The following is a 22088-nucleotide window of genomic DNA, read 5'->3' as shown; positions in this document are numbered from 1 at the left end:
GGGATTACAGGCGCCCGCCACCACGCCAGGCTAATTTTTTTTTTTTTTTTTTTTTTTTTTTTTTAGTAGAGACAGGGTTTCACTGTGTTAGCCAGGATGGTCTCGATCTCCTGACCTCTTAATCCGCCCGCCTCCGCCTCCGCCTCCCAAAGTGCTGGGATTACAGGCGTGAGCCACCGCGCCCGGCCTGTTTCACATTTTAAGTAGACTGTTCTACATTTTAAGTAGATTGTTCTTGAGAAGCAATAGATTTCGACCAATGTGCACCGTTCCCGCGGCGCCCCGCCGCGCCCAGAACCGCCGCTTACCTGGCGCCCTGCAAGGAAGGCGGCCGGAGGGTTCATAGGTGTTTCCTCCGCCCCCAGAGAAGGCCAGTGTGGACGGCGTCACCTCAGAAACGCCATCGGCGCGACGGCCCCGAGCGGGGGGGGGGCGAGCCCGGAGCTCCGGAGCCCCGAGCCCTCGGTCGACCCCCGCCCCGTACCCCAACCGCCTGCCTGGCCCCCACGCGGCGTGCGCCCGCCGGGGCTCGGGGCTCCCGCCAGGATTTCCCGGCAGCAGCCCCGCTGCGCTGGTGGGCACTGTTCTTCTACCTCGGAGACTGGGGGATCCCAAGTGGCTCAGGCTGAGTATGGACGCTTTTTGCTCACGCCCGAGGCTCCGGCGCTGGAAGGCCTCGAAGAACCGGCTGTTCACCACTACCCAGGGAATGAAGTGAATAAAGGCTTCTGCGCCGCCCCCAGCACTCTGGTTTATGACATTTGAGTTGCTCACTTCCCTATCTTCCATCTTCCCCCTAATAACCGTGAGCTCAGCCATGCTCGCTCCTGTGTAGCTGGCTCCCAGAACAGGACCTGACATTCGAATGCGTAGAGGCAGAGCCTAGCCCTCGGGGTAACAGTTGCGGGCCACCCTAGCACCTTTGATACTTTAAACCAAGAATCACAGATGAAGAGGGGGAAATTTACTTTTGGGGGCTCCTGAAAAGCAATGAGAACCACGGTACTTTGTCATGACAAAATCTACGATATTCTGGGTTGAATCTAAGCTTTTTCACCTGTCCTTCCAGTCACCTCTTCATCCCTCTTTCACTCTTCCTAAAATGTGGGAACGGGACTAGGAAAAAATAAGGCTTATCACACTTCAGCCCTGGCTGCCCATCCCTGAATGCTTAACCCATCAGACAGCAAGACAATTACTAAATACGGGCGGGTTTCAACTTTACTTTTTGGTTGAATATGAAATACCAAAACATGCCCTTGTGTTCAAAAAATACAATCTGAAAATGGAAAAACAAAATTAAGATTTCTTACTTTGAAGCTTTACTGATAGGCTCATGTTTGGGAGACCAAGGCAATGTCTTAGAATTTAACATCAAGAAAGCTGGGCGCAGTGGCCTGTAATCCCAGATCTCTGGGAGGCCAATGTGGGAGGATCTGTTGAGTTCAAGAGTTTGAGACCAGCCTGGGCAACATGGTTACACCCGTCTCTAAAAAACATTTTTTTTTTTTTTGAGATGGAGTCTTGCTCTTGTCGCCTGGGCTGGAGTGCAATGGCACAACCTTGGCTCACTGCAAACTCTGCCTCTGGCCTCAAGCAAATCTCTTGCCTCAGCCTCCGGAGTAGCTGGGATTACAGGTGCCCGCCACCATGCCATCTTTTTTGTATTTTTAGTAGAGATGGGTTTCACTACCTTGGCCAGGCTGGTTGTGAACTCCTGACCTCAGCTGACCCACCCACTTCAGCCTCTCAAACTGCTGGGATTACAGGTGTGAGCCACCACACCTGGTCAAAAAATAAATTTTTTAAACTGGGCGTGGTGGTGCACTCCTGTGGTCTCAGCTACTCAGGAGGCTGACTTGAGCTGGGAGATGGTGGCTCCAATGAGCTGTGATCACGCCACTGCATTCCAGTCTGATCGAGAGTGAGATCCTGACTCAAAAAAACAAAAATCAGGCCAGATGTGGTGGCTCACGCCTGTAATCCCACCACTTTGAGAGGCCGAGGCGGGCGGATCATGAGAGCGGGAGTTTGAGACCAGCCTGGCCAATATGACGAAACCCTGTCTCTACTAAAAATACAAAAAAACCCCCAAAAAACTAGCCACGTGTGGTGGTGCACACCCGTAGTCCCAGCTACTCGGGAGGCTGAGGCAGGAGAATCGCTTGAACCCAGGAGGCGGAGGTTGCAGTGAGCCAAGATTGAGCCACCTCACTCCAGCCTAGGCAATAGAGGAAGACTCCGTATTAAAAAAAAAAAAAAACAAAACAAAACAAAAAAAACCACACCAACCACCACTACCACCAAAACCCAAAACCAAATAGCCAATAAATACAAAAAGGTGGTCCACTTCCCTGATCATCACAGAAATGCAAAAAAATAAAAATAAAAATAAATCAAAGCAAATTCTGGGTAGTTGCTAAAAACAGCCTAGCAGTAGATGACTGCAGTTAAGTTGGTGGTGATAAGATGTAAAGGAATGTGGGTTGAATGTCAATTTTTGAAGTGAGGAGTTTTAATTCACGGTTCTTAGGTTTCACCATTGTAAGACTTGGTATTTTTCTAGAAAGTCCTTGAGTGCCATTGTTCACCAGGCAACCATGTGTAACACTCAGGTAAAAATACACGTATAGGCTGGGTGCAGTGGCTCACACCTATAATCCCAGCACTTTGGGAGGCCGAGGTGGGAGGATAGCTTGAGCTCAGGAGTTTGAGACCAGCCTGGACAACATAGGGAGACCTCCCATCTCTATAAAAAATATAAAAATTAGCCAGGTATGGTGGCATGTGCCTGTGGTCTCAGCTACTCTGGAAGCTGAAGTGGGAGGATCACTTGAGGCTGGGAGGTCAAGGCTGCAGTGAACTGTGATCACGCCACTGCATTCCAGCCTGGGCAACAGAGCGAGACCCTGTCTCAAAAATTAATAAAATTGTGTGTATCTAGAATAGTAAGAAATTAGGCTCATTTTGATTATGGTTCATAAATAGTAACTGAGTAAGAGGATTATGATGGCAAGGTACAAATTAAAAATCTCAATAGTTTTTACCTTCGCTCCCCACAGGTTTTCTTTAAAACAACAAAAATTAAAGAGAATACATAACTTTAAAAATATGACAGAGGTGAAAGCTACAAGAATTACACTGCATCTGATTTTATACTCACAGTCTAATCCAAACTGAAGTTCTGAATGAACTTTTCCCAGTCTCCCTATTTGATTTCCTAAATAAAGGAATTTAGTAAATAATGAGAACAGGGAACTAAAAGGTAAAATTCATCTTTAAAACAGTAATTTAACAACTTTTAAACTAAGAGTGAGAAAGCTACCACAGACTGGCTTTTATGTATTAATAAAAAGTTTAAAATCACTTATTGTCAGCATCTGTTTTTAAAAAATGAAACTTATCAAAACTATATGCAAAAAGTATTTGCATTAAAAGTTGCCAGCTTAATATGGAAAACCTCTTATAAGGCTGCTTAAAGGTTCACGTTTTTTACTAAAAATGGTAGACTGTGAGAATGTGTAAAGTCAATTTTTGAACTATTAGTACTTTTTTTTTTTTGCAGACCAGGTTTCACTGTTGCCCAGGCTGGAGTGCAGTGTCGTGATCTGGGTTCACTGCAGCCTCAACCTCACAGGCTCAAGTGATCCTCCCACCTCAGCCTCCCAAGTAGCTGGGACTGCAGGCGCACGCCACCATGCCTGGCTAGTTTTTGTATTTTTTGTAGGGACACGGTCTTGCCCTGTTGCCCAGGCTAGTCTTGAACTCCTGGACTGAAGTGATCCTCCCACCTCGGCTGGGATTATAACCGTTCATCAAAGCGGCTTAGCCCTATTAGTACATTAGGTGCTGGGATTACAGCCGTGCATCAAAGCAGCTTGGCCCTATTAGTACATTTTAATCAGAGATTAGACTATGTTGCATTTTAAATTTCAGTTTAAAAAAAATGATTCACACATGTTATACACAAGGACAATTTTAATCCTGCATTTTCCTGGAGTAACATCCACTGCTGGCTATCTATGGATTGTAATGCATTTGCTAAGAACTGTGAACACAAAGAAACTTTACATGAAGTCACATGTTGATACAGGCACACAGACATCTTTCAGCACCAACAGACTACACACATAACACATACCAGATAGTCTCGATGGATAAATCTGCTTCACCAGTAATTCTATTTAGCAAAATCCACAGTTAATGGGGAATTCCATTTTTTAATTTTACATCTTTATTACACATTTTTCTAATACTTTATTTTTAAAAAACACTCATTCAAGATTGTAATTTGCATGGCAATAAACAAGGGTTCCATGGGTTCTAAGTTTCTTAAAAGTGTCCACAGCAATTTAAAACACCACAAGTCTTCTTTCCAATTTGCAGCACCTGACTTAAAGTTTAAATTCATCTAATACACATCATTAAAACTGTCATTTTCTCTTGTGAGAAGACATGTTTCAATTGCTATTTCCAGGACTATATATTGAGCATGGGTGTACAGTATTTTTAACTGGTTAGCACAATTTTACTCACGTAATTTATAGCCAGAATAAGAACCTCTAGCCTCTCTGAACAGCCTTCCACTCCGAACAGATGATGATGATAAATGTCTAAAATGTATCCAGATACTCCACTTGACATTACCGAACATGCTTCCAAATAATCTTAGAAAATATGATTCTTTAAACATATGCATAATATTCTACCACACAATGCACCATCACTTCTTTAACCATTTCCCAATTGTTCATTTATAACATTTGCATTTTTTTATTATAAATAATATTGTGATGAATACTTTCATCCATAAGTTTTATGCAAGGCTGACTATTTCTTCTGTCTTCTAATGTCAAAGAAGTGGCTTACTGGTTCAAACAGTGCACATACATGGTTTTAAGGCTTTTAGTATACTTTATCAAATAATCTCCAGAATAGCTCGAACAACTCCTACCTATTGTGCCCATAAGGTGGACTTCATAACAACAAAGCAAATTCAACCACAAATCTATTAGATTCTCACCCATCTCAAAACTATCACATCAAAGAAGCAAGGAGACATATTACTGGTGAGGAAGCCAAATTCAAATTCTTTTAAAAAATCACTCAGCTTTAGATCAGTAAAATAATCAACAAAAATGCTCCCCACAAAAAGTCTACCGGGTTTTTCAAAAAATAAAATTAAAAAGAGAGAAGAGAAACTCAGGCTGGGCGCGGTGGCTCACGTCTGTAATACCAGCACTTTGGGAGGCTGAGGTGGGCCAATCATGAGGTCAGGAGTTTGAGACCAGCCTGGCCAACATGGTGAAACCCCATCTCTACTAAAAATATGAAAATTAGCTGGGCGTGGTGGCGGGCGCCTATAATCCTCCCACCTACTCGGGAGGCTGAGGCAGGAGAATCACTTGAACCTGGGAGGTGAAGGCTGCAGTGAGCCGAGATCGCACCACTGCATTCCAGTCCAGGCAACAGTGTGAGACTCTGTCAAAAAAAAAAAAAAAAAAAGAGAGAGAGAAAGAGAAACTCAGTACCAAATGACCAAAATTTTATATTTGACTAAATTCTATTCATGCATGAGCATGACAGTCTCCCGTTTATTTGACTTTGGCAATAAAAAAACAAGCAGCCTTGTACAGAACAGTGAAAATGCCAAGGATGAGGGCAGCCTACAGTTTTACTGTAGAATATATATATATTTTAAAAGGCCTCTCTCCCTTTGGCCATATCAACTCTCAGTTCAGGCCATTAAATACAGACAAATTTTCAAATTCACTTCTTTACTTCTCCAAGATCTTCGATGCTGTCATCATCTACCTATAAAACACAAATAATTATATCTCATGAGTTGTGGTTGCAATTAAGAAAAAATGGAAGCAATTTGCTTTAAAACCTTATTTCTAGCGATATATGTGTTCCATGCACTCACCTCTGGCCATTTTTCCTGAATGACGTCAATTATGTCATCTGTAAAATCTCCCTGAATGATAATTTCATCCTCCCCTGTTACTGAGGCACCACAGGAGAATTTTTGAGCAAAAAATCTTTGTGCTTCTTTAAGATCAATTTCTATTTTTTTAAAAAAAGAAAGAGCAAGAACTGTAATTGGAATTGTGCAAAGATGTTTTTCCATTTTGAAATTTAATCTGCATTTTTAAATCATAACACAGATTGTTAATGGGTTTTATATTCCTTTCAGAACAATACAAACTACCATAGAGATCTTAACAATGCAATTTACACTTTCAAGGTCAAATAAAGGCTCAATACATAAAAACAGAATCATCTATACTACCCCTAACTCATATTAAGACCAAAATAAATCCAGGGACACTTTATTCATTTTTTTTTTTTTTTTTTTTTTGAGATGGAGTCTCGCTTTGTTGCCCAGACTGGAGTGCAGTGGCTCAATCTCGGCTCACTGCAACCTCCGTCTCCCAGATTCAAGCGACTCTCCTGACTCAGCCTCCTGAACAGCTGGGATTACAGGCATGTGCCACCACGCCTGGCTAATTTTTGTATTTTTAGTAGAGATGGGGTTTCACCATGTTAGCCAGACTGGTCTCAAACTCCTGACCTCAGGTGATCTGCCCATGTCAGCCTCCCAAAGTGTTGGGATTATAACAGGCGTGAGCCATCATGCCCGGCCTCTTTTTTCTTTTTTAAGGCTAGTCAAGTGAAGCAGTGGGAGTAAAGAAGGAACAAAGAAATCTGTAAGTGGTTGTGATCATTTAGTTGTAAACACCACTGTACTCAGACCAGCCTATTGATTGTTTTTCAATCTGTGTTGTCTTATAGAGGCATCATAGTTTAGATTTTCACCCAGTTTCACTATTCATTCAAGGCTTCCAGGAACTGAAGGGCTCTAAAGAAGGACGTTCTGCCACCTTCCTCAACCTCTGCTGTCATTCCCAGAGGGGATGAGCCATTTTGCAACCTTTTGCCACCATGCCTGCAGAGGACAGAGGAGCAGCAATGGCTGGTTTCAAAGAGAATCCTACCCAGCCCTCCTCATCCCACATAAAATGTGCCCAAGCAGGAATTCCAGAAAGTAAAAAGTCCCCTCTACAAAAGATTTTGACATTTCTCTAAAATTTCATTTTGAAGCTATAGTTAGAAATGCAAAATTTATCTTCTTAGCAAAAAACAGACCTGTGAAGTTTTCATGGTATGTGAGAGAGAGAGACAGAGAGATAGAGGGAGACAGAGATAGAAAATAGTTTACACATTTTAAATATACTTAAGCCTGAACTCACCAAAAGTTGCAAGGCCACATACTCTTGTCACATATTTCTTCTTTGCTCTGGGAATTTTGGCTATAGTAACCTTTTGTGGTACGGTCTTCTTTTTTTGTTTTATTTGACCCCTTCCACCTTTATTTATTAAGAAAGAGTTTAGCATTAGTTGTTTTTGACATAAGAGAATACTGTCTTTAAATTAATTCTCAAAAGGCTTAAGTTTCTTTTTCTCTAATACAAAAATTACTAAACACATCCAAGTATTCATTCAATAAACATTTATTAAGTACCTACTATGTGCCTAGCACTGAGCTAAGAGCCAAGGATACAAAGATGAACAGAACATAGCCCCTGCCCTCCAGAGACTGTCTAGTGAAGGGAGTAAAAAAAAAAAAGTTACAGCAATCTAATATATACAGTAACAGGATCCATGAATAAGGCTTTATGATAGCTTTGCAGACAAACAACTTAGTCTGCTTCCAGAGGACACAGAAAGGTTCCTAGAGGAAGTTAATATCTAGGTGGAGTTTTGAAGAATAAGGAAAGGTCCAGGTAAAGGGAAAAAGGCTGGAGAGGCATAAGAAAGGACATTCCAGGGAAAGAGAACAAGTACAGAGATAAGGAAAGACATTATATTTGGGAACTTCACTTGTCTTGATTGAAGGATGCTTATGAATATGTAGCAGATGAAGCCAGAAAAGCAAAAGATTACATACACAGCAGTCACTGGATCTGTGTTTCGGTGGATCTGTGAAGAGTAAGACTGACCAAAAGGCCCCTGCAGAGGCTCCTGCATTAGCTCAGGCAAGAAATTGAAAGTAAAGCAGTGCCAACAGTAATGGCCACTAGGCCACAGGCAGGAGAGGAGGGACAGGAAAGAACAGAAGCTAGAACTGAGTAAAGGGAGAGAGAGAATGTAAGATGGTTCTCAGGGCTCTGTTTTAGATGACTGAATAAATAGTGTTGTCACTAACCAAAATAGAGAAAAATAAGTCAATTTGGGAACTGAGACTCGAGACTCAGTAAGTTTAATTTCCAAAGTGCAGTGTTTGAGGTGCTTCTGGGATAAAGCACACTTCTAGGCTAGAGACACAGGCCAGATCCAGAGATACAGATTTGGGAATTTTAAGTGTATACTGGGCAGCAGAAGTTAGGGATGTGATAGAATCATCCAATAAGAATGTGCAGAATGAGAAGTAAGTGGGCCTAGGACAGAATCCTGAAAAACACCGACTTTTAAAGGACAGAAGGAACAGGGGAAGTCCGCACAGAAGACTAAGGAGGAGTGACAGGAGAGCTAGGAAGGAACAGAAACCAAGGAGGGACAATGTTTCAGGAAAGAGGGAGTGCATGTGCGCTCATTATTTAGCAATAACTAAGCCACCGCTGACTCTTATCAGAAGAGCTGCAGTGGCCAGGAAGTCAGGTTAAGATGGACTGAGGAGTGAACAGTGTACCACAGAACAGAAGCGGGGATAGTGAGTCTGGCCTTAGTAAAGAAATCTGGCTAAGAGAAGGAGAGGGATAAGGTAAAGAAAGACATGGGCTTTGGGAAGAGTTTTTTTTTTTTTTTTTTAAAGATGCAAAGTCCTGAAAATATTTATAAGTGACTTTTAGTCATAGGGGAGAATAATGAATGAAAATGAAACAGGTGGGTACAGGATCCACAGCACCAGGAGTTGGTTTAAGAAGGAGTGAGTCAAGTGTATGCAACAGCTGTAAAACAAAGTTTTCAACTGAGCTATCAGAAGTAATGAGAAGATAAAATCTTCTATATAAATGTCCTCACTCTACTTAAATAGAAGACACAGGAATTTTAGCTGTCTGTTTTTTACATACAAACAGGGCAAATAAGTATGTTTTCCTAGGTCCAATTTACTGACACAGCCCAAATCATACCACATCCAACCATGATCCTCAGACTATTAGTATGTGCCCCTCTGTATGATATACATGGGGAATTACAATAACAGGTACATGATATTAACATTGGGAACCTCCCCCTTTTTGTAAGAGATGAAGTCTCACTATGTTGCCCAGGATAGAGTGCAGTGGCTATGTGGAGGAACGATCATTGCATACTACAGCCTTGAACTCCTGGGCTTAAGCAATCCTCCTGCCTCAGCCCCCTAAGAAGCTGCGACTATAGGCGCCCACCATTGTGCCTAGCTTTGGGAACCCTTTTAATTACTTACATCTTCTATCGCAGTGACGGTATGACTGTACAAATCAAGATATGAATTTAGGTCTTACCTCTCTTCTGTTTTTTCTTCTCCTCTTCTTCCCCTGCTGTTCCTTGACCCTCACTAATTCCAGCTTCTTGTTTGGGTGAATTTTCTAGATATAAAAATGAAATACAAAAGCATGAACATCATCTCACACTGTTAAAAAAAAGATATCACCTTTGAGCAACCTCATATACAAATAAGGCATTTTACCAACAGCTGAGCATGAAATTTGTAAAGCAATGGATTACACTGCTAGATTTCTATTCAAGTCTGGTTCTAAAGTCATTATAGTAAGTGTATGGTAACAGAAGAGAAAACCCAGTCTTTTGATATGTGAGGGCTGAAATTTTTAGCCACAGGAAAGAAGCATAAAACGCTTGGGCTCTGCAGGAGTGCTCTAGCATCTAAACTTACTAATTTGTTAACATCTGGAGAAGAGCTCCCCGCCTGCCCAGACACGATCCTATCCCAGGAAGGTCCCATTCAGGGACAACCACGTAGACTGAGGATGAAACCAGACGTGAGGGTTCTTATCCAACCACTGACAGTGATGCAGTAGCTACCAGCCAAAAGGGACTTACCAAGTTAGGGGTTTGTGTGTCAGTGAAATCACCTGAAAGTCAAGGAGCAATGAGTGGGGCAGCACTGGGTGTCCCTGAGCAGGCCTGTTCCCAGACCAGGTTTTCTCTTCTTCTTGCTACTGCCTTCATTTTTACCAATCTTGCAAGAGAAGCCATCAATATGAGCAAACTGAGGAATTCTGTTCCTCCATAGTCTTCCCACCTCTGGCAATGACAACTCCATTTTTTTTGAGACGGAGTCTCGCTCTGTTGTCCAGGCTGGAGTGCAGCGGTGCGATCTCGGCTCACTGAAAGCTCCACCTCCTGGGTTCACGCCATTCTCCTGCCTCAGCCTCCCAAAGTAGCTGGGACTACAGGTGCCCGCCATCACGCCCAGCTAATTTTTTGTATTTTTAGTAAAGACAGGGTTTCACTGTGTTAGCCAGGATGGTCTCGATCTCCTCACCTAGTGATCCGCCCGCCTCGGCCTCCCATAGTGCTGGGATTACAGGTGTGAGCCACCGCCCCCAGCCTCTTTGGTCTATTCTTAGCAGAGCAGCCTAAGTAAGTGATACTGCTGAAACAAGTCAGACCTCATCACTCTTCTACTTAAACTCCTCCAAGAGCTCTTCATCTAACTAAGAGCAAAAGCCAAAACGGCCCACAATGCCCTACCCGGTGTGGTCTACTCTGACTTCATATCAAACTCTTCTCTGGTCCTTCAATAAGCTCCAGACACAAAGGCTTCCTTGCTGTTTCCTGAATATACTAGGAAGGCTTCTGCTCAGGGCCTCTCCTCAGGCTGTGTCCTCTGCCTAGAAATGTTCTGCCAGATACCCAAATGACTCATTCCCTCAGTTCCAAAATAATCAACTGCCACCTTTTCAGCAAAATCTTCCCTGGGTACTACCTAAAATTTCAAATTCCGTCCCACCAATTCTTATCTCCCCCTTTCCTGCTTATTACTGTCTACATTCTATGTTTTGCTTATTTTTTTTTTTTTTGAGACGGAGTCTCGCTCTGTCGCCCAGGCTGGAGTGCAGTGGCGCAGTCTCGGCTCACTGCAAGCTCCGCCTCCCGGGTTCACGCCATTCTCCTGCCTCAGCCTCTCCGAGTAGCTGGGACTACAGGCGCCCGCCACCACGCCCGGCTAATTTTTTTTTGTATTTTTAGTAGAGACGGGGTTTCACCGTGGTCTCGATCTCCTGACCTCGTGATCCGCCCGCCTCGGCCTCCCAAAGTGCTGGGATTACAAGCGTGAGCCACCGCGCCCGGCCACTGTTTTGCTTATTTAATCTCCCTTTCTAGAATGTAATTGCCACAAGAGTAGGAAATCTTTCATTTATTGGCTTATCCTCAGAATCTGAAACAGTGTGTAGCATATTATAGTACGCTTACAATAAAAATCAATATATATTTGCCCCTGAATCATTTACTTTTTTAAATTTTGTTTTTTTGAGACAGAGTTTTGCTCGTTGCTGGCGTGCAATGGTGCCATCTTGGCTCACCGCAACCTCTGCCTCCCGGATTCAAGCAACTCTTCTGCCTCAGCCTCCCGAGTAGCTAGGATTACAGGCATACACCACCACGCCCAGCTACTTTTGTATTTTTAGTAGAAACAGGGTTTCTCCATGTTGATCAGGCTGGTTTTGAACTCCCAACCTCAGGTGATCCCCACCTCAGCCTCCCAAAGTGCTGGGATTACAGGCGTGAACCACTGCACCCAGCCAATCATTTACTTTTTTTTTTTTTTTTTTTTTTTTTTGAGAGACAGAGTCTCCCTCTGTCGCCCAGGCTGGAGTGCAGTGGCACCATCTCGGCTCACTGCAAGCTCCGCCTCCCAGGTTCACGCCGTTCTCCTGCCTCACCCTCCCAAGTAGCTGGGACTACAGGTGCCTGCCACCGCGACTAATTTTTTTTTTTTTTTTGCATTTTTAGTAGAGATGGGGTTTCACTGTGTTAGCCAAGATGATCTCGATCTCCTGACCTTGTGATCCGCCTGCCTCAGCCTCCCAAACTGCCGGGATTATAGGCGTGAGACACTGCGCCTGGCCCATTTACTTTTTTATATAAGAAAGTTGATATTCAGACCTATCCTATCTCAGAGAGAACTTAAACAGCTAACAGATAAACGTTAATTCTTTAATATCCTACTAAAGGAAGACTTTCGTATCTTTAGAATAATGCCATACATGCATTTGTCTCAGGTACAGAAGTTTAATGCAAGAAAAAAAAATGTTCATACCTACAGTAAGTTTTGCAAATTCATTTGGAAAATTCTTCTCTAACCATTGTCTACATTTAGCAACATCAGGCATATATTCACAGTACTAGGAGAAAAAAAAAAGAACTGAGTCACAACAAAACATTTTCAGGCAAACAATACCTTGTAATTAAAAATCACTCCCTATACTTGTTAATACAAAGAATAAAACAAACCACTCCCATCTGACTTCTTATCCACAGGAAATCTGTATTCAACCAGGATATGTACCATAAAAAATTAGATATTAAGAAGGATTAGGTACCTCTTCACAGTATCAATTTATTTCTTCTCCCTCTATTTCTTGCTTTGAGCACATAAGTGCCTCGTTTTCATGACTTGCTCATAGAGCTGGACTTGGAAAGTCTTACACATAATATATACTACTCTTTCTTTCCTCTGCTCATTTGTGTAGATTTTGGCATTAAGGTTACTCTTATTTTATTAGCTGACTATTCATAAGTCCCATGCAAAAATCCAAACTGCACAGCCATGTGCAAAAGATGCACATGTATGATTTAAGGTCTAAATTTAGGAAAGAATATATAAGACCAAAAAATTATTCTAAATCAAAGTTCTCTATAAAAGGCTAAAGCTTTACTATCAAATAACCAAAAATGAAAAATAAAAAAAAGTTCTCAAAGTAGCTTTAAAACCAAGAATAACTTCAAATACATAAGGTAAAAAAAAAAAAAAATTAAAGAACTTACCTCTGTTGGTAATGAACAGACTGAGGAAATAAAAAAAAAAGATTTGAAATGTTAAACCTATATGTACACACATACACAGGGCTTATCTTTACTTTTATATTTGAGAAAATGCTTCATTTATACATTTTTCCTATAAGTTTTCTATACCACTTTTCAAATGCTACTCTTCAGTGTTTTTGAGGTAAAAGGCACATGGTTATTTGAGATGATACTATCTTGACTTTTTCATCTAAAGAGTGTCTCCATCAGCTGATAGAACATCAAAATATGCTATTTTGTATATAATGAGGTCTTACCATAACCATTTCGGTGGGTCAAAAAATTAAGCTAAGACAGGAACAATTACCCATACAACAGAGTTTGAAGGAAACTGGTTATTTCTTTTCTTTTGAGACATGGTCTCGCTCTGTTGCTCAGGCTGGGGTGCAGTGGTGCAATCATGGCTCAATGCAGCCTCCACCCCTCCAGGGGCTCAAACGATCCTCCCACCTCAGTCTCCCGACTAAATGGGACTACAGATGCATACCACCATGCCCAGCTAATTTTTTGTAGAGACAAGGTTTTACCATGTTGCCCAGGCTAGTCTCAAACTTCTGGGCTTAAGCGATCTACCTATCTTAGCTTCCCAAAGTGCTGGGATCACAGGCGTGAAGCACTGTTCCCAGCCTGGTTATTTCTTTTGATAGTTCTACCAAAACAGCCACCACTTTTTATTCATACTGACACATTTATAAACTTTAGTAGCATTTTTACTACCATCTTTTTGCAATATATTTTTCCTTTTTTTTTTTTTTCTGAGACAGAGTCTTGCTCTTTCTGCCAGGCTGGAGTGCAGTGGCACAATCTCGGCTCCCTGCAACTTCTGTCTCCTGGGCTCAAGAAATTCTCCTGCCTCAGCCTCCCAAGTAGCTGGGATTACAGGCGTGTGCGCCACCACACCCAGCTAATTTTTGTATTTTTAGTAGAGACGGGGTTTCACCATGTTGGCCAGACTGGTCTCAAACTCCTGACCTGAGGTAATCCGTCCGCCTCAGCCTCCCAAAGTGCTGGGATTACAGGCGTGAGCCACCGCACCTGGCCTATTTTTTTTAGAGTAAGGGCCTCACTCTCACTCTGTCACTCAGGCTGGAGTGTAGTGGTGTGTCCATGGCTCACTGCAGCCTCCAACTCCTCAGTTCAAGTAATCCTCCCGCTTCAGCCTCCTAAGTAGCTGGGACTATAGGCGTGAGCCACTATGTACAGCTAAGTTTTTTATTTTCGTAGAGACGGGATCTCGCTACGTTGCCAAGGCTTTTTCATGTTACGCTACATTAACATCATGAAAGTGTAAAGCAGAAGGAATCTTGGTTCAATCCTGTCATTTGGTGTTAAGAGCCTGTACAGGCTAATAATGGACTAGAAGAACTGGAAAAGCTTCCAATTTTAACCGTAATTCTAATACTGGGTCAACTGCTTATTTTGTTTTTATTTTTAAGGTTTAGAATGGAGTAGTTCAGTGTGTCCAATATCCTGAGATTTCTCAGGGAGAGGAAGGTGGTATACCATGTAATCACAGCAATTACCACTCACTGGTCACCTAGTATGTGCCAAATGCTTTGCTATGCCTTATACCCATTATTATGTTTAATTGTCACAACCTTGTAAGATAAGTACCATATCTATATTCAGATGATGAAACTGAAGCTTAGAGTACATAACCACTTATATCTGGATAACAGAATTTGAATCTGCCTGTTTCTGTGATTACAGGTGTGAGCCACCGCGCCTGGCCCGGTTCAGCAAAATTCTAATGCAATAAAAAAACTGGGGGAGGGCCGGGCGCGGTGGCTCAAGCCTGTAATCCCAGCACTTTGGGAGGCTGAGGCGGGTGGATCACGAGGTCAGGAGATCGAGACCATCTTGGCTAACACGGTGAAACCCCGTCTCTACTAAAAATGCAAAAAATTAGCCGGGCGTGGTGGCGGGCGCCTGTAGTCTCAGCTACTCGGGAGGCTGAGGCAGGAGAATGGCGTGAACCCGGCAGGCGGAGCTTGCAGTGAGCCGAGAGCGCGCCACTGCACTCCACTGCACTCCAGCCTGGGCGACAGAGCGAGACTCCGTCTCAAAAAAAAAACTGGGGGAGCTCCTTTAAGTTCACCATTATTTGCTTTAAAAAAGTCAATTTCTCTTTACAGATCACTTATTTATTTGGAAAGGGAAAACTGTACCTTTTTAATGCAAACATCTAGCCGTCACCTTCAAACTTAGCATCACTAATAATGAAACATCTGACATTATGAGCTCTTGATGCAATGCAACATGACAAATGAAACATCATCCACTAAACCTTCTTGCCAAGATCTGTTTAACTTGAATCTAATTAAGCCTCTAGGCTGGGTGTGGTGGCTCAGGTCTACAATCCCAGCACTTTGGGAGGCCGAGGTGGGTGGATCACCTGAAGTCAGGAGTTCAGTACCAGCCTGGCCAACATGGTGAAACCCCATCTCTACTAAAAATACAAAAATTAGCCGGGTGTGGTGGCGCACACCTGTAGTCTCAGCTACTCAGAAGGCTGAGGCAGGAGAATCGCTTGATCCTGGGAGGTAGAGGCTGCAATGAGCTGAGACTGTGCTGCTGCACTCCAGCCTGGGCAACAGGGCAAGACTCCATCTCAAAAAAAAAAAAAAAAAAAATTAAGCCTTTAGACTCCAACTTTTTTTTTTTTTGTTAAAGAGACAGAGTCTCGCTTTGTCACCCAGGCTGTAGTGCAGTGATGTGATCTTAACTCATGCAGCCTCGAATTCCTGGGCTTAACTGTTCCTTCCACTACAGCCTCCGAGTAGCTGGAACTACAGGCACTTGCCACCACACCTGGCTAATTTATTTAATTTTTTGTAGAGGCAGGGTCTCACTATGTTGCCCAGGCTGGTCTCAAACTCCTGAGCTCAAATTATCTGCCTGCCTCGGCCTCCCAAAGTGTTGGAAATTAAAGGTGTGAGCCACTGTGCCTAGCCAAATGAGCAAAGTTACCACCACATGGAATGGGACTAATCCACAGCCAGGTACTTCTTGATAAAACGCACTGAAATTTTTTTTTTTTTTTTTTTTTGAGACGGGGTCTCACGCTGTCACCCAGGCTGGAGTGCAGTGGCGCGCGATCTCGGCTCACTGCAAGCTCCGCCTCCCGGGTTCCCGCCATTCTCCTGCCTCAGCCTCTCCGAGTAGCTGGGACTACAGGCGCCCGCCACCACGCCCGGCTAACTTTTTGTATTTTTAGTAGAGACGGGGTTTCACCATGGTCTTGATCTCCTGACCTCGTGATCCGCCCGCCTCGGCCTCCCAAAGTGCTGGGATTACAGGCGTGAGCCACCGTGCCCGGCCAAAAATGCACTGAAATTAACAGCACTTCTGTGGTGGTCTTGGCAGAAGATCATAAACTAAATCTAGTCTTAAGAATACATCAGAATGGCCGGGTCTGGTGGCTCACGCCTGTAATCCCAACGCTTTGGGAGGCCGAGGCGGGTGGATCACGAGGTCAGGAGTTCGAGACCAGCCTGGCCAAGATGGTGAAACCCCATCTCTACTAAAAATACAAAAATCAGCCAGGCACAGTGGCGGGCACCCATAGTCTCTGCTACTCGGGAGGCTGAGGCAGGAGAATCGCTTGAACTCCAGAGGCGGAGGTTGCAGTGAGCTGAGATCGCGCCATTACACTCCAGTCTGGGCAACAGATCGAGACTCCCTCTCAAAAACAAACAAACAAACAAACAAAAACAAAAACTGCCTTTCTATAACAGAGAATGAACAGCCACAATCAAATAACTTCCTGAAAGTCAGTATTTTCAATTACATATTTCACTGTCAACAGTCACCAAAATCACTAACTTTGCACACAGTGTCACTAACCCCAATCATCTCATACTTTAAAGTCTTCTAAATTTGGGGAGGAGGGTGGAAAAGATAAAAATAAAAATAAAGTCTCCTAAACTTGATATCTGTGGCCAGTTTCAACCCATTTCAGGTACTTCCTCCTTCCTTCCAAACAGTTATTATCCAAAAAGATAAAACCAATCACATCACTTCCCAGATTAAGAACTTTTCAAACATCTTATCGTACTTCTCCAGACTCAACTCCTACCACCCCATGGTCCAACCACAATGAACTTCTATCCATGCCATTCTTTTCAGCAAACACCTATTCATCCTTCAAGACTCTGCAAAGTTTCCTTGGAGCTGATGTTATAATGGCTTGTCTTAGATTTTAATCCTGGCCCCACCACTTATACAACTGAGAAGCTTATCATCAATAAAACCATAATATTTCAGTTTTGAAGATTAAATATACAAACATAAAATCCACTCAATACTTTTAACTTTCCCTTTTTTCAGTTCTCCCAAGTAGAACTGGTTGGTTCTTTATTTTCACTGCAGTCTGATCAGCCCTCTAGTATACAATTAGTACATTATAACTCACCTGTTAAAATGTTTGTCTTCCCAGTTAAGCTCAGTTTCCAAGAGATAATTATGTCTTATTTCTGTATATGGAGCACAATACTTGCCACAGAGCAGATGCTTAAAACGTGTTTCCTAAATGAATTCGAGCTGCTCTCTGAAACCCTAGACTTTAGCTGAGAGCAAATTCTCTAATTTGCATCCTTCTTTTTGCAAAAGGGGAAAGGGAGGGAGGGGGAAGGAATGTAAGGAAAATGCCTATGTCACTATCGCTTCATTTTTCTCTTTAATCAGGTATTCTATTGGAGGGTTTTCCCTCTTCTCTAAGCACTCCAACAATACTAAATGTCTGCCAAAACTACATCCAGTTTATTTCTCCCCTCTCCCTTGTCCTCAAATCTGATTAACTGCCTTATACTGTTCATCCTATGATCATAATTTATTTTTCAACCTCTCTTCCTCACTTATGCGACTCATTTAAATGCTCATTAATTTTGTCTAAAGTCTTATTATATAGCCTGGCCAATAAGCCTGCCTCCCTCAACTGTTATCTTGCTGCCAGATTCATCTTTCTGTACTGTTCTGGAGAGTGTTGACAAGGTAGAAAGGCATCTTTCGGTAGCTTCCACTTTAGTCCTAGTTCACTGACCCTTTGAGGTCACAGGGAATGGATCTTATCCTTTACTCACATAGGTTTCCAAATTTAAAGTGTTGCGGCCGGGCGCGGTGGCTCACGCTTGTAATCCCAGCACTTTGGGAGGCCGAGGCGGGTGGATCGCGAGGTCAGGAGATCGAGACCACAGTGAAACCCCGTCTCTACTAAAAAATACAAAAAAATTAGCTGGGCGTGGTGGCGGGTGCCTGTAGTCCCAGCTACTCGGAGAGGCTGAGGCAGGAGAATGGCATGAACCCGGGAGGCAGAGCTTGCAGTGAGCCGAGACTGCGCCACTGCACTCCAGCCTGGGCGACAGAGCGAGATTCCGTCTTGGGAAAAAAAAAAAAAAAAAAAAAGTGTTGTTTCAAGGTAATCATTATATAAAAATATAACAGGAACCTATATTCTGAGCATCTTGTTAAAATAAATGTATCAGTTTTTCTCACATCCTTAGTTTTTTTTTTTTTTTTGAGACGGGGTCTTGCACTGTTGCCCGGGCGGGAGTGCAATGGCGTGATCTTGGCTCACTGCAACCTCCGCCTCCCAGGTTCAAGTGATTCTCCTGCCTCAGCCTCCCAAGTAGCTGGGATTACAGGTGCCTGCCACCAGGCCTGGCTAACTTTTTGTATTTTTAGTAGAGACGGGATTTCACTATGTTGGCCAGGCTGGTCTTGAACTCCTGACCTCATGACCTGCCTGCCTCAGCCTCCCAAAGTGCTGGGATTACAAGTATGAGCCACTGCGCCCGCCCCCTTAGTTTTAATTCATAATTACAGAAAAATAAAACAAGATTTCTAGAGACTGACATTTTCACTGAGCTTCCAAACTTCTCACCAACTAAGCAATTCTCTATGTGGTGAATCTACCCAGCTCACCTCGCTCTAGGTACACCCCAAGAATCTTTCTGGCTTTTCTCTCTTTTTCCCTTAGAAAAGCTCATATACTGTCTCTCTCTGCTGCCAAATGCAGCGTACTTGGATTCTTCCATTTGAAGAAACTCAAATTCACTGTATTGCAAGTCAGCCTATTATCTATCTCCAAATCTAATCTTTCTCAAAGTCATCATTTTTAGTGGTGTTCTGGTTTTTCAACTCTCAATTGCGAAATATCTTTTTCCTTTTTCACCATTAAACATTTTATCTTGGCTGGGCGCGGTGGCTCACGCTTGTAATCCCAGCACTTTGGGAGGCCGAGGCGGGTGGATCACGAGGTCAGGAGATCGAGACCATGGTGAAACCCCGTCTCTACTAAAAATACAAAAAATTAGCCGGGCGTGGTGGCGGGCGCCTGTAGTCCCAGCTACTCGGAGAGGCTGAGGCAGGAGAATGGCGTGAACCCGGGAGGCGGAGCTTGCAGTGAGCCGAGATTGCGCCACTGCACTCCAGCCTGGGCGACAGAGCGAGACTCCGTCTCAAAAAAAAAAAAAAAAACATTTTATCTTTTCTTTGATTAACCCTCTTTATTCACTTTTATACTGCTTACAAGGCAGTAAGACACTGTCAGCAAGGCACTTATTTACCTCAAACCTAGATTTCTGAAAGTGGCCTTCAAATTTGTGGGCTATTTCCTCCAAATAATGCAGCAGATTAATCTCCTGTCACTTTATTTTCCTGCTCAAAAAACGATTAGGTTGGTGCAAAAGTAATTGCAGTTTTTGCCATTACTTTTAATAGCAAAAAGACATCATTTCTCCTTCTACAGTACTTAAATGTCAGATGTGGTCTCTACTGCAGTCACAGAAGGTAAGGTCCACGTGAACAAGGATCTTCTGACTTATTCACTATTCAGTCCCCAGCACCTAAAACATCACTAGGCACACAGTAAGTTCTGAGAAATATTTATTGAAAAAATATTTACTTGCCCTTTTACTGTCCTGTATCTTCAAATTTTTCTGAAAGTTTCCAAGATGCAAATACATACAGCATTTACAATTCACAAATATTTCTATATTGAAAATGAAGACAAACACTCAAAAGTGAAAAAGAGCTTGATTAAACCTAATACATATATGATGATTCAAACCAAGAAGACTTTCCTCACTGTCCTACCACCTAACACTCCAACCTCACCTTCTCCCACTCCTTAACGGGCACCCTCCCTATACGATACACCAGACAAACTCAAAGCCGCTCACTTCTTCACAGACAGCCATCAAGCTTTTTCTTACATAGTCGTTCGCTTTGTCTGGGACTCCCTTCCCCACCCTCTCATCCAGTCCTTGCCATCCTTAACTCACAATCTTCCAAGAAGCCCTCCTTTGACAGCTAGACTAGCATACACCTTGAGGACCTTCAGGCTGAAATAACCTAGTTGCACATCTCTATTCCAAACAGACTGTAAGCTTCTTCAGGCAGAGTAGATAGACACAAATCACCCAGGTTGGGAAACTCTTGTTAATTCATGCCTCCTCCTCCCCAGGACTCCTCTCCCTCAGTACAAACTCACCAAATGAAAAGGATAGGGAAAAAAGCTTAATACCACCAAATGTCAAACTATTATTATAATGCATAAAAATATAGCGAGTAAAAGTCATTCTGTGGCTACCAACACTTGCCTCCACAATAAAGGACTCGAAGTGGGTAATCGGCATCTAACTTGGCACTGTTCCTTGGGTCTCCTTTGCAGTCAGCCCCGCTGGATTCAGAAATGTCAGCAGCCATTTCACAAATCTGTAAGCAAGGAAAACAACACACCCTCACTATTTTAGAATCAAGAGCCCAGAAGAGCAGTGTTCCTCTCAACAGAAACCTCCCCACCCCAAAGCTGTTTCAAGTCTGTTGTTGAGTGGGGGTAACAAGGTGCATTCGATTCATAAAATATGAGCAATCCCAGGCACATCTCCTTGCTCCACAGGTCTACAGGGAAGCAAGGAGCAAATGGACCATGAAGGATGGGGCAGAGGGACTCACTAGTGAAAAACAGGAAGCAATGGGGAAGGAAAGATGGGGTGAATACCCACGGCAGACACGGAGCAAAAAGGTCTGAGGGTGATCTGGGAGGGATGCAAACTGCAGTTAAGAGAGAAGGGCTACAAAGGCGCCAAATGGAGAGAGGCTGGAAGTGCCTAGGAACAAGGGGTGGGTCATCGGAGCCCAGGGTGCAGGGTGTGGGGGCAGCTAAACGCCACGAGAGGGGCCTGGGGAGTCTAAAAAGGGCATGGGAGGGGGCGGGGTGACCAGAGCCTAAGAAGGATGAGGACAGAAAACGAGGACAGAATGTAAGAGCACTGAGGGAACAAGGGCGACCAGGTCTGAGGCGAAGGAGCAACCCCGGGGACGCCAGAAGGGGCCCTTGTGGGCGGGGGTGTGGAGAGGCCCGGCCCGGCCCCCTTCCGCCAGGCAGCATCTCAGCTTCCCCCACACTCTCTACGAGCTTCTCGGGAGCGGGAGAAGCACTTGTGGTCGTTACCCAGGCGGTCGCACAGGCCCCGCCGGCTCCGCTCCCGCCGCTATCGAAAGCTGAACCAACACATGCAACTCGTCTCCCCGGCCAGGGCCGCCCGAGAGCCCGTCGGCCAGAAGCGCTCCCGCGAGACAATGAGCCTTTATCGCGAGATTCCGGCCGCCGCTGGGCGGATGTCGCGAGAAGCCGGAAGACGGGGGCGGAGAAAAATTGGGGAGCGTGCGCCTTGCGCTCCGGTGGGGGCGTGGCCAAGAGGCCGAGAAGCGGGCCGCCAGCAGGAGGTGCTCGTCACCCGTTGGAGAGGATGAATCCTGGAGATGGGCGCGCGGAGGGGAACGTGACTTGCAGACGCAGAGTGCACCTGAGTCAGAAATGGCTCCCTATTAATGAGTCCGAGGATCATCGCCCCGGTGTCTGCGGTGCATCCAGGAGTCCTGAGTAACGTCCAGCTACTGCATAAATCACTCCCGTGCGGGGAGATTGCAGCCGGATAGAGCGTTTGGTTGCAGTTTAACACCATACACTGAATTAAAGGAAGGTTTTCTCCCTCCCTCCTTCCCTCCCTTCCTTCTTTCCTTCCTCTCTTCCTTTCTCTTTGCCGGAT

The 22088-nt window shown here is 43.9% G+C and overlaps 2 protein-coding genes across 3 annotated transcripts in view; both read right to left on the bottom strand.

Annotated features, from left to right (window-relative positions):
• The window catches only part of CCDC62 (coiled-coil domain containing 62), a 55700-nt gene extending 55207 nt beyond the window's left edge, over window positions 1–493 (bottom strand). Inside the window, 1 exon segment of the mRNA XM_055237982.2 lies at window positions 309–493. Coding sequence (XP_055093957.1) covers window positions 309–344 — 36 coding nt within the window. The 5' untranslated portion in view covers window positions 345–493.
• A 3467-nt stretch (window positions 494–3960) lies between these two features.
• Window positions 3961–21638, bottom strand: DENR (density regulated re-initiation and release factor). Of its 2 annotated transcripts, XM_055238060.2 has the most exons (8): window positions 21491–21632; window positions 20637–20751; window positions 12997–13016; window positions 12269–12353; window positions 9489–9572; window positions 7254–7370; window positions 5927–6066; window positions 3961–5814 (listed from the first exon to the last, which is right to left on the bottom strand). In XM_055238060.2, exons 2-8 carry the CDS (start codon window positions 20740–20742, stop codon window positions 5770–5772), a joined length of 597 nt encoding a protein of 198 aa, XP_055094035.1. In that variant the 5' UTR covers window positions 20743–20751; window positions 21491–21632; the 3' UTR covers window positions 3961–5769. The 2 variants fall into 2 exon arrangements, with proteins under 2 accessions (XP_055094035.1, XP_063470813.1); XM_063614743.1 differs by lacking the exons at window positions 12269–12353; window positions 12997–13016 and having other exon boundaries at window positions 21491–21638.
• Window positions 21639–22088: the final 450 nt, after the last annotated feature.

This window comes from Symphalangus syndactylus, chromosome 13 (assembly GCF_028878055.3).
Source record: "Symphalangus syndactylus isolate Jambi chromosome 13, NHGRI_mSymSyn1-v2.1_pri, whole genome shotgun sequence".
Lineage (NCBI taxonomy): Eukaryota > Metazoa > Chordata > Mammalia > Primates > Hylobatidae > Symphalangus > Symphalangus syndactylus.
Note: the sequence above shows the minus strand (reverse complement) of the source record. Positions and strands in the feature narration are given on the sequence as shown.